The following is a 13,620-nucleotide window of genomic DNA, read 5'->3' on the forward strand; positions in this document are numbered from 1 at the left end:
AGGAATAGCTCAGAGGATGGAAAGGAAGCATGCAAAAGTGGAAGGAATACAAGAAGTTGGAGAAATTGCTAAGCTGTCCAGCCTGACCTCTTCGCACTCAAACAGCTATAACTTTAGCTACAGAGGTCCAAATGATGCGGTTCTAGTTGTGTTGGAAAGCTAACGTCCGGGGCTTCGATTTGATATATAATTTGCCATAGCTTCTCCGACGATAGGCGACGCGAACGCGTGAATGATGCGGCCGCGTCGCATCTGCGAACTTCAATCCACGCCACCGCGTGGACGACGCCTCCGCATCACCTTCCCGCAACCTGAACGTAACAGAAATCGCTGAGAGCGATTTCTGGGCTGTTTTTGACCCAGTTTTCAGTCCAAAACACACAGATTAGAGGCTATAAAGTGGGGGAATGCATCCATTCATAATCAAGCTCATAATTCATAATTTTAGGAGTAGATGTAGTTTTTAGAGAGAGAGGTTCTCTCCTCTCTCTTAGGATTAGGATTTAGGATTTCTCTTAGTTTTAGGAGTGCCTCTCAATCTCAGGTTCAATGTTCTTTTAATTTCTTTTCTCAATTTAATTTATGAACTCTTTATGTTTAGATTGATCTTCTATTATTAATGCAATTCGAGGTATTTTCAGATTTAATTTTGCTTTGCTTTATTTATAAATGCTTTTAATTTAATTTAGATATTTTCCCTTTTGGCTTTGGTTAAATAATTGGTGACTCTTGAGTTATCAAACTCATTGTTGATTGAAAATTGGAATTCTTCAAGAATTAATTTAAGTTCCAATAACTCTAACTTTTCCCAAGGAAAGACTAGGATCTGAGGAATAAAAATTAATTCATCCACTTAACTTACCTTCATAGTTAGAGGTTAATAAAGTGGGAGAAAAATCCATTCTCATCACAATTGATACGGATAACTAAGATAGGACTTTCAATTCTTATACCTTGCCAAGAGCTTTGTTATTTATTATTTTAACGACTTGTTATCTTACATTACTTGCTCCTTCTTTCCAAAACCCCCAATTTACAAGACTCATAACGAATAATAAGAACATACCTCCCTGCAATTCCTTGAGAAGACGACCCGATATTTAAATACTCGGTTATCAATTTTAAAAAGGAGTTTGTTACTTGTGACAACCAAAACTTTTGTAAGAAAAGTTGATTGCTAGGTTTAGTAACTATACTTACAACGAGTATTTATTATAACTTCTAAACCACCAATCCTTAGTTCTTTCAAAATGGCACCGTTGCCGGGGAATTGCAAACGTGTGCCCTATTATTGGTTATTGTAAATATTTGCTTTTTACTTGTTTTTATTTTTTACTTTTTTTTCATAAATTAAGAGGTTATTGGTTTTTATTTAGTTATAAAAAAAATTTTCAAAAATTTTTTTCAAAAATTTAGTTATTTTATCTTATTTCAAAAATCAAATTTCAAAATTCAAATTTCAAAAATTCAAAATTTCAAAAATTTAAAAATTCAAATTTCAAAATTCAAATTTCAAAACTTCAAATTTCAAATTTCAAAAATTTAATTTTCAAATTCAAAAATTTAAATAACCTTTTAATTTAAAATTTATTTTTATTTTCGTTTTTAATTTTTATTTACTATTATGAGTTCTCACCCCTCTCGCTTTGAGTTTGGTTCCAATGTTGTTGCAAGGAATGGAAATTATAACAGGGACATGCATCGAGGTCAAAACAATCAGAGATGGAAGGAGCCACGAGGATCTGATCAACCATCTCGGCAACATCACCTTCCAAAATACCATGAACAACGACCATCCTACAATGCATACCAAGACAATAGATATGGTGGACCCCCTTGTAGTTACCAGCAAGCTCCATCATATGCCAATAAATCACCTTCTCAACATAACCTTGGACCACCCTACTCACAAGCCCCTCACCACCACTCACCTCCATATGACCATAATCCTTATCCACCACACCAACCACCATATGAACCATACCCAGAACCATCACCTCAATATTCACCATCTCCATCTCCTTATCAAAAAGAACCACCTCCGTATTATGAACCTGTCTTCCAAATAAATGAACCCTCCTATCCACCCCAAACCTCCATGGAAAGCACACTTACCTTTCTCATTAGTCTCACCTCCACACTTCAAAATCTTATATCCCGCATGGACCAACCCTCCACCTCCAATGTTCAACTCGCAAGCTCCAGTACACTTCCATCTCAACCACAGAATGATCTCTCTATCCCATCACCACCATCCATGGAAGAGCACCCACATCCATCAATCCGAGAGCAACATGATCTCAATGATGCTATTGACATAGAACAAGAGAGAATGGATCATCTTCGCGAATCCATACTTCATAAAGAGCTAGAGAAGGCACTAAAGGTGAAGGTAGAAGAGACCTTTGCAGATGAAGGAGTAGTTGAAGGGAGTTATCATAGAAAAGTCACCATCAAGGAGGAGTACGATTTTATACTTAAACAATTGGATCAAGCGATAAATTGATTACCTTCCCAACATTCAGACATTCAAGGAACCTCCATGGCTTCATGTGGACAATCTAATGAAGAACGTAGTATGAAGGAGACATTAGAAACTTTGGTGGACATTAAGGAGCATGAATTTGTACTAGAACAAGTGGAGGAAGCCGGAATTATTGAAGAAGAAGAAGTGGTTGAAGACTTAGGAGATGCTGAACCTCCTTGGGAAAGTCAAGACATAGAGCCTCCCTCAAAGACGTTTAAAATTGATGTTGAAGAGGGTGTACAACCTCCAAGACATATCATGGTTGAAGACTTTGAAGAGGTTGATCAAGAGATGGATTCAATCATTGATGAATTCTTATCCGCAATTGAATCCTCTCCCATTGAACTTGACATGGAGATGGAAGAAGAAAAAGCACAACCTCCCACACTCTTGGTGAACAATGAAGAAGAAATTGAATTGGAAGACAGCTACCAAGAGAAAGAGGTTGAAATTGAAGAAGCTTGCAAAGAGGTGGAAGCTGTTAAGGAAGAGCCCAGGGGAATGGGGCTTGAAATCACCTTGCCGAAGTTATTGGAGACCCCTCCCCCTAAGTTGCCATCATTCTTCACAACATTCAAGTGGGTAAAATTCATATCCCTTAGCTTTCTAATTCCACTTGAATATGGGCTACTGGAGACGGATGGTCAACTTAGAGCTCTTTGTGGCATTAAGAGTAAGAGGAAGATGGTTAGTGGTAAGAATTGTCCTGCAAGGTTCATTATGGTTGGAAGCTTTAAGTTCAAATGCAAGGGTTGGTGTAGAGCTCAGCTGAATGGGTCTAGGAAGTTGTTTGGCCGCTTTAGTGAGAATTCAAATTGCTTGCCACCCAGATGGAATCATAATGATCAATAAGAAGACGGGTGCAAAAGCAAGATTTCGGACCCCGAAATTCAGTCTAGAAATCAACACTCTTGGGGCCTTGTCACTTGCTTTAACTTACTTGAAGGCTTTCTGCGCCTAGTTTGGGATCCCGGAGGCTACTGGAATTCCAAACATTGGTGGAGATTCCTCGATGAGTTCAAGCACAAGCCACCATAACAGGAAGCTCATCAAATGTCCAACTTAAGGACTTTAACTAAAAGTGCTAGGTGGGAGACAACCCACCATGGTATGATCGTTCCTTTTTCATTTTTATTTAGTTTTATTTGTTTTCGAGTTTTATTTTATTTTATTGTATTGAACCTGGAATTTTGCATAACACTCATATTAGCATTGCATTATGCATACTGCATTATTAAAAAAAAAAAGCACGCACGCGACGCGGCAGCGTCACTGACGCGTCCGCGTCACATGTGCGTTGTGAAGAAGAGAAATCGAACAGAGAGTCACGCAGGAGCGTGGCTGGAGGCGTGCCAATGGCACAAATCATCCCACGCGACCGCGTTGCTGACGCGTCCGCGTCACTTGGGAACATTGGCCTCCCACGCGACCGCGTAACTCACGCGGCCGCGTGCCTTGGATTTCGACGTAAGAAAGGGTGCACGACCGAAAGTTGTGCTAGAGTGGTGCTGGACTGATGCTGATCGCACACGCCTTACCACGCGGACGTATGGCTCACGCGTCCGCGTCAGATCCCCATGATGGCCACTCACGCGATCGCGTCGACCACGCGACCGCGTCACCCTGGATTTTGGCAATACTAAGTTTCGAACAGAGAGTTGTGCGAGCGCGAGGCTGCCCTCACGCCAGTAGCATAAACTGTGTCACGCGACCGCATGACCGACGCGACTGCGTCAATCCGTATAAGTGCAAGTCACGCGACCGCGTGCCCCACGCGTCCGCGTCGCTTGCGCCGCACATCTTATCCTAATTTGCCAAATATCTTATCTTTTCTTCCCCAATCCTAATTTTTCTTATCCTTTCTTACTTACTTCTTCTTCCCTTCTTTCCCTTCTCATTCTTCTTATCTTTCATTTTCTTTTACTTAATTTATTTTCATATTTCATTCATTGCATCTTAATTTTGTGCATATTTTTATTTTTCTTTTCTAAATTCATTATTTTTCCTTTGGTGTTGAATTTTCTTATTTAACTGTTGCATCTTCTCTTGAATTATTTTGGGTGCTTAGTGACTTGTTTTATTCTGGATAGGTAATATTATTTATATCAATGCCAATCTTTTATACCTGTATTACTTTTACATTGACATGAATTTATATTATCTCTCCTTACCCACACTCTCTTCCCTATTTTTGCAAATTTTTGCACTCTTGATTTGCCATGTACTTCTACTGTTTTCTCATTTGCATGTTGTAGCTACCATGTAATTGAGACCCTCATTATCTGGCATTAACCCAACCATATTTTCTTTTATCTTTATTTCTGGATTACTGTTCTTCTTTTTCTCTTTTTTCAGGCTGGCCACCGAAGACTGAAAAAGGGAGAAACTTCTATAAGGGGAGACAAACAAGTCCATCTGCACAATCATTAAAGAAAAACATCAGTTGGAACAACTCGTCCACCTGCACATCTTAGCATGCACCGAGGACGGTGCAATCTTTAAGTGTGGGGAGGTCGATACCGATCTCCATGGGTTAGTTACTCTTCTATCTCAACACCAATGGTTTATTTTTCTTGTTAGTTGTTGCATTTGCATGTTTGATTGCATGTTTATTTGATTTTATGCATTTAGTTACTACTTGATTGAAATAATATTTTCTTTTTCAAGAAATTTTTATAGTATTTCACTAATTTAAATTGAAAAAAAAAATTTCTATTAAAACTTGTTTGAAGTTGTATTTGGAACATGGTTTTTGAGCCAAAGAACACACAACTTGTGAGATTTTGAACTTATTTACATGGTTACATTATTTAACCATAAATTTTTATTCTTGTGTGTTTTCTTCTCTATGATTGTAATCTATATTTTGTTCCAATCTATATGTCCATTATTTAGTGTATTTACATGCTTGCATATGATTGAGGCCATTGTTTGATTTCAGCTCACTTATCCCAAATAAGCCTACCCTTTAAATCACCCTTGTCAGCCACTTTGAGCCTTTTAATCCCCATTTGTTCTGTATTTTACCACATCACTAGCCTTAAGTAAAAAAATAATTAAATATCTCAATTGAATATTTGGTTAGCTTAAGATAGGGATTGTGCATCAACTAAGTGTGGGGAAATTATGGAAACTTGGGTTAATAAAGGAATGTATCATGTTTCTAATTTATTTGAATATTGGGAATTTGGGAACCTACTCATGAAAAACCAAAATAGAAAAATAATGGAGAATCCATGTGCATTGATAAGTTATGTTTGCTTTTATGATTCAAAAAAAAAGAGAAAAAGAAAAAAAGAAAAAAATATATATAATATAAATAAATAAATAAGGGGACAAAATTACCCCAATGCTAAGTTAATAAAAAGATCAATGCACATGTGATAAAAGTAAAGAAATATAAAAAATTTGGTACATGAGTATGGAAATCATACAAAAGTGAGAATTATGGGTAGTTAGGCATGAATTTAACATATAGAGTATATGTATATTAGGTGAGAGCTTAGGTTAGTCAAAGATTCATATTATAGCTCACTTGGCCATACATGTACCCTTACCTTTACCTCAGCCCCATTACAACCCTGAAAAGACCTCATGATGTTTGCATTAGTATGCTAAGTATTTGTTGATTGGTTAGATGAAGAACAAAGATTAGAAAGCATGACTAAGAAAGAATAGAGTGATTGATCCTAGACACTTGAGAGTTAGAGTGATATACACTACTAGTGAGGGTTCAATGCTTAATTCTATGTTCCCTGCTTTCATGAGCTATCTTCTTACAAGTTGACTTGCTTTTCATTGTATAATTTGAATTAGTGAAATCTGATTTATGTTTATCTTGGAAGATTTATTTATTTTTAACCAAGTAGGAAGAAACATTTTGCATGTAGTTGCATTCATATAGATAGGTTGCATTTCATATTAATCTACCATTCCTCTTCATCTTTATAGCTTCTCTTGAGCTTAGCATGAGGACATGCTAATGTTTAAGTGTGGGAAGGTTGATAAACCACTATTTTATGATTTATCTTGTGCTCAATTGAGGGGTTTTTATCAACTCTTTACCCACTTATTCATACTATTTGCATGGTTTTACATTTGCCTTCCTAATTATGTGCTTTGATTGAAAACATGCTTCTTTGGCCTTAAGTTCCCTATGTTTAATCCTCTCTTATTACCATTAGATGTCGTGATATGTGTGTTAAGTGATTTCAGAGTTTATAGGGCAGGAATGGCTCAGAGGATGGAAAGGAAGCATGCAAAAGTGTTCATCCACTTAACTTACCTCCATAGTTAGAGGTTAACAAAGTGGAAGAAAAATTCATTCTCATCACAATTGATACGGATAACTAGGATAGGACTTTCAATTCTTATACCTTGCCAAGAGCTTTGTTATTTATTATTTTAACGACTTGTTATCTTACATTACTTGCTCCTTCTTTCCAAAACCCCCAATTTACAAGACTCATAACCAATAATAAGAACATACCTCCCTGCAATTCCTTGAGAAGACGACCCGAGGTTTAAATACTCGGTTATCAATTTTAAAAAGGGGTTTGTTACTTGTGACAACCAAAACTTTTGTAAGAAAGGTTGATTGCTTGGTTTAGTAACTATACTTACAACGAGTATTTATTATAACTTCTAAACCACCAATCCTCAGTTCTTTTAAGGACTCCGTTTCTTGACACGGGTGAAGAGGATTACAACCTAGACTGCAGTGTAGAGTTTTGGGTCGGCCATAAGTTTAGAAGCCGAGAGGCAGTGCTTCAGGGTGTGAAGAACTACAGTATTTGGAGGAGTGCGGAGTACCAAGTGATAGAATCAGACCGGTTAAAGTACCATGTGCAGTGCCATCAAGCTGATAATGGATGTCAATGGAGCCTCTGTGTGGCCCTTCGACAGAACCTCGGATACTGGTAATATTAAGTTTATATGTGCCTTTCAATACTTCATTATCTGTCAGCAGATACCCTCCGATCAGTAACATAACGTAGCATCGGGCATACTGTCGGAGGGTCTCAGGATCGTCGGTGGGGGGCATCTGACGGACATGATCACGCAACCAGACCAGTTTCAGCGTGAACGACTCCTTCCTCTGCGCCGCCTGCTGTGCCACCACCGGAGGCCTGGCACCAAGCAACTGCTCCACCATCGCCCACGTCTCAGTGTTGTACCACCGACCAAAGTCACGAAGGCACCCCCCAACGGGGTTCCCGTGTGCACGTAGGCCCAGGTAGTATGCCACGTCCTGCAGGGTGATAGTGACCTCACCCCACGGAAGATGAAACGTGTGCGTCTCCGGACGCCATCGCTCCACGAGTGCCGAAATTAGGGAATTGTCAAATGTGAAGTCCCTGAGCGGCACCGTGTCGCCGAATCCGACCTCAGCCAGATACGGGATGATGGCGTCGGGTGGAGGACGGATATGGCTGACTCGCTAGGGCAACGGAAAGCGTGGCCTCTGCGGAATGAAAATAAAATTTTAACCTATAAATAGATAATAATACATTTTCCTACTCTACTTAAGAACAAAGTACTACTCCTACTGAGGAACATACTACCATGTGTCTACTCTACACCTGTCTCTAACTTACTTATGTCGGTAAGCAAATGGTAATTAAGTCAAACAAATCTTACACAAGCAAATATTGTTCTAAATTCATCATACAGTCCAACCCTAAAGCATCTTACTCAGTGTTTGTCACTATGAGACTGCCCGAACAATGTCCACATATTTAGATTAACTGAACATAACGCAACTAACCTCAAAGTCGGCCACCCCAACGTAATGCGAAGTCTCGTTTAGTCTGTTGATGTCACCGTCGTTGCCCGCCTGGCGTGCCATCACCGTATCGAACTCAAATATGGAAGGAAACGGTTAAAAGAGGGGAGAAAGAATTTGACTAGGTCAAAGTGGGGTCCAAAAATACTGTGTAAACGACTTCTACTTATAGGTGCCATTCAGCCTTATCTCGTTTACACTGTAAACGAGATAGACACGACACAGCTGACGTCTCATATCTCGTTTACAATGTAGACGAGATATGACTGGAAAACGCAAAACAATAAATATTTTTAAAATTATTTATTTCGATAATTAATGCATTTATTTTATTTATTTAATAAAAAATCTAGAAATGTGTCCTGTGACAAGAGAAAAAAAAGTATAAAAAAAATATATGGGAAGGACCAAAAAATATGTACTTTTACAAGATGAAGCAAGGAATGGGCCAAGGAATAAATCATGAAATGGTTCTAATTGTAATGGAGATAAAATAAACAATGGACTTAGAGATGGGTCAAGGGATAGTACTCCAAATTCAGAAGAGGCAGGGGATAGACCCAAGTCAGATCCAATTGTGGAGGAGGTGGACTCAGCCATATGTATATTAATTAGAGGCCTTTAACTCTCCTATTTCAAATGAAGATGATGGTGGACCAAATTATCCATACTTCAATGAGGATGCAGAATATGGTGAAGTGCAGTTTGAGTTTGGACAAATCTTTTGTGCCATGACAACGTTCAATAAAATAAGCCTTGAAGAACATCTTTGTGTTTAAAGGCAAAGAGCTTCAATATCTCAAGAATGAGTCAAAGAAAATCACAGCAAGATGTGCAAAGGAAGGGTGTCAATGGCTAATTTTCTGTTCCAAAATAGTGATATATAGTGTATTTTGTGTATTAGTGTTTGTCTTTTGATATCAATCTGAATACATTATTAGGTGCTTGACTTAGTAAATTTGGTATTTTGGAATGGATATAATGTATGAACTTGTTACTTTTGTACTGCTATGATACCTTAACAAACTTAAACAATGGTATTTCGGGATGGTTATATATTTTTAGTGTATGGAGTATCACTTATGTGCTGCTATGATAATATCTTAACAAAAACAATGATATTTTGAGATAGATAACATATTGTTAACGTATGAACTTGTTAGCTTTGGATGGACATATTATGTTTTAATTTGTTGTATATATTATTATAGAAATTATTTGTCGTGCCAAATCTATTCATAGAGTACTTGAATAAAATCAAAAGGTGATAATCCATTCATAAAAGCAAGGTTCAAAAATAGAGAAGGGCTTTTAGCCATAGTTCTCTTCACATTACACAACAACTCACTAGAATACAATATACATAAGGGAGTTATTCAAATAAAAATATTTTTTTTTATAAAAATGTTTTGTATAAAAGTGTGATTTATTTATTTGTCCACACTACATAAAAGAATAACTATAAAAACTTATATTTTTCTCTTGTTTGTTTTTTCTTGGTTGCTAAATTCTAACTTTTCTTTTAATTTTTCTATTTTATCTTCTAGCAACTTCACAAATATTTAGCATGATTTTTTTACACATTGCTAAACTGAATTGAAATTATCTCATCCAACCACGCAAAAATTTTGGAATGTAGTCAGTGGCTCTGAAATAAAGTTCATTAAATCAGTACAAGCAAACATACTAAAACTATCAACCAAGTTAATATCAAAGTTCACACAATATTGACAAATCTACCTTGAACTTAAACTACTCAAAACATACTTGAAGAAATAATGGATATACACTTATATTATAGTAGCAGTACCGAGAAAAATTTTCTTTGACTTTTTCATTGTATGTAATTCTTGCATGTCAGCATACGCTCTATATTCGCATTTAGGGTATTCGAATTTTCTTCTCCTACTACCTCCACTTGCATTGCTAGTTGAATCCATGAATTTTGCAATCTGCTTTCCTCCAACACGTCGCTGAGAAGTTGAAGATCGATATACATTACTCATGATTTGTTTTTTTGTCATAGAATTAGCTGTTTCTATTAGGTTATGTAATGGAATCAATTTAAATGACGATGTCATTCTGATGATTAGCTAGAGAGTTAATTGTCCCAAACAAATCGTTATTATCCACCTCAGTTAAGTGTAGTACAAGTGTCTTCCTCAACTTAAAAACCTAACATATGTAAGTAAAATTTATCAAGTTTTACTTAAAATATTTACACAAGGGTCGATTTGTCTAATGAAATTGAATTTTATGGACCGATTTGTCTCTATTTTAAAGAATTGTCCAAAACTTCAAATTGAAAATGGATAAGGACCAAAAAAAGGAGAGGAGTGCTAGGGACAGTAATTTTTGTGTTTTGTAACCATCAATTAGTCATCAATAATATTTTTAATGGTGTTGAGATTATATTCAATGGTGGGAGATCATTCACTTTTCTTTTGATGATTATGTGCTAGTCACAAAACACAAAAATTACTGACCTCCTAGACTTTCTCAAAAAAGTTTTACTCTAAAATTAAAAAGGGTCAATTTATCAATTTTTAAAATTTTTTGAAATTGTAACCAAAAACATATTTTTTTTTGAAATAATAAAACATTTTAACCTGGACTCTCACACACATTCATTCTCATACCACTCTTGCTCCATTTTGTGACCAATTTTCCGAAAGAAAACCGAATCGGAAAGAACCATGGGAGGAGGCGGAGCTGCAGATCACGGCCATGGAGCTCATGGAGGAGATTTCAGGAGCAAAGTATGGAGCATGACCGGAGGCCCTTACTGCCGCCCTAAGCACTGGAGGCGCAACACCGCCATAGCCATGTTCGGCGTCTTCCTCATCTGTGTCCCACTCGCTATGAAATCCGCGGAGCTCGAGGTCCCTTTTCCCAATCTATGATCTTATTTTTTTTTCTGTTGAATTTGTTGCAGAAATTTTGAATGTTTAGGTGGATTTTTTAGGGTTTGTTGATTGATGATTTTATTGACTGGTTGCGCAATCAGTTTGTGTTATTTGGGAATTCTAGGTGTGTTAATGGAATCTGGGTTTTCTAGTATCTTATTCTGGAGGTGGCTAAGGATTTAGGATTACTCTATTGAACTTTGTTCTTTATTTATTTTTTATTTTTTTAACATAGGATTGTTTTGGAGCCTGAGATTTGAAAGTTGTTTATTTTGCATTGTTAGTTAGAATGCTGAAATGTTGATCTATGTTAAGATTGATGATTACATTATTATTCTCTGTTTCTCTTGCTTATCTCTAAGATGAAAACAACAACCTTTTCAGCCAGTTTTCCTTGTTTTCACCTTGATCAAGCATTTGTTTAGATTTTTAGATTTTTTATCAATCATTCAGTTGGATAGCGGGCACTGTTATTCACATTTTGTCATTATAGCTTTCTAGCTTCACTTTGTGCATTTTGTGAAATTGGGTTTGTTTGCAGATGAATTAAGTTACAGCTCAAAAGCATGTTATAAATTGTGGCTTTATTTAATTCAAAGGATGTAATTGTTTTCTGCTTTTCTCCAATCTATCGTAATTGGGTTATGTTGCTACGCTACCAGGCTATCCGAATTTTAGAGTATGTCTGGAATCGCAAGAATTTGTATTCACTCAATAATGGAATTCTTTTTCATGTTTTGGAACAGATAAAAATGAATTAAATTTCAATGCTCATTTTTACTTTGTTTATAAATCAGACCAAAAAGGGTTTGATTTCCAAATTAATTCTCACAACAACCATACTTAACATTTGAAATGTAAAAAATATCCCTATTTATAAGTGATTGTTTAATGAAAATGATTTTATCAAGGGTGAAGTTGTAAAAGAAGAATTCAACTCGTTTAAAAATCATTCCAAACCAAAAAATTGAATTCAATTCTACTAGTATATTAAAGTAATTTCAAATCATAGAATTGAGTTTCAAGTAGAAATGAATTCTTTTCTCACATTAAAAACTTTCCAAAAGAGAAATGGTTATTACTATAAAGTTGAAGAAGTTGTGCATGGCTTTGCCCATCTCCCCCGCGTTCCTTTAATTCATAATGAAGATTGAGCAGTTTTGCTCAGCTTTTAGGAGATGAGGATGTTGTGTGAGAATGAATGTTAATTGAGATGATGAGGATGTGGAGTAGGAAGCTGTTCAGATGGGGGGTGATTAGATGGATGAGTGCACACATTAAACTAGATAGAATTTGGAATAAATGTACCAGGAAGAGAGTTGGAATAGAACGGATTAGATGGTAAAATCTCATCCTATAGAAGACCTGGTATGACTCCAATAAGGAGAGTGGATTAGATGGAGGGTAGTTTTGCAGCTAGAGATATAGCCAGACCTAAGAAAAGTTTTGAGGCAGTTATTGAGAGAGATACTATGGGTTGTTTGATCTGTATGGCTAATCCCGTCTATTGGAATAAGGCCTAGTTTTTGCTGTTGTAACTAAAAAAGTAAGGTCGTATTGCTGTGAATAAGATGTTTAACCATCAAAGTTTAAAGTTACTCTAAAATGGCAATGTTACTCTAGAAAGTATTGGTAAATTACTAGCTGAAATATGAACCTGTAGGTGGAAATTTGGAATAAAGGTATATATGCATCAGCATATATCTAAACTACAAGTGGCAATGGTAGATGTTTATGGTCATTTGAAATTGGTTGTTTATTATCCATATTTTTCCATGAATGTCTCTCAGACATCAGATACTTATCCTCCACTATAAAGCATTAACCTTGTATATTAATGTCTAACTATTAATGTCTAACTTTTAATAATGCTTAATAGTTTGTTAGCTTGGAACATATTCTGTATCAGCCATCTGGATTTTATTCTGGCTTCCAGAATTTTGGTGGATACAAAATGGAATGTTGATCTGTTTTTACCTCAACCCTTGATTTACTTTCAAGTTTGAATGGCTGGATGAGTTGAACTTTTTCTTCTCATTTTTTAAGTGGTAGAAAAAAGTTGGTTCAACTCTTTAAGTTGTATGTTATTCTTTAATTTTCTTTCTAATGAAAAAGGGATGACACATTGTTTTCTTTCCTTTTATACTTTGGATCTGTTGGCTGAGAAGAATTGTTTTCTTAATGTTTCAGCAACGGCCACATCATCCTGTTCGGCCGATCCCTTCCCAAATCTGGTGCAAGAACTTTGGAACTAAAGACTATAAAGACTTTGAATGATAATATCTGATCGCTGTCGCGGGTGCTCACAGATTTGTTTGTTAAAATGCTGAGCATATGAACAACTTTAAAGTGTTGTTATTACTGTTAATGTTTAGTAAGCCTTGGATCATGTAATATGTAAT

The 13,620-nt window shown here is 36.4% G+C and overlaps 1 protein-coding gene across 1 annotated transcript; it reads left to right on the forward strand.

Annotated features, from left to right (window-relative positions):
* On the forward strand, positions 10,907-13,601 carry LOC107634961. Its single transcript, XM_021121729.1, has 2 exons — positions 10,907-11,194; positions 13,409-13,601. The coding sequence occupies exons 1-2, from the start codon at positions 11,009-11,011 to the stop codon at positions 13,493-13,495; spliced, it is 273 nt and encodes a 90-aa protein (XP_020977388.1). The 5' UTR covers positions 10,907-11,008; the 3' UTR covers positions 13,496-13,601.

Source organism: Arachis ipaensis, chromosome B04, assembly GCF_000816755.2.
Source record: "Arachis ipaensis cultivar K30076 chromosome B04, Araip1.1, whole genome shotgun sequence".
NCBI classification, from domain to species: Eukaryota; Viridiplantae; Streptophyta; class Magnoliopsida; order Fabales; family Fabaceae; genus Arachis; species Arachis ipaensis.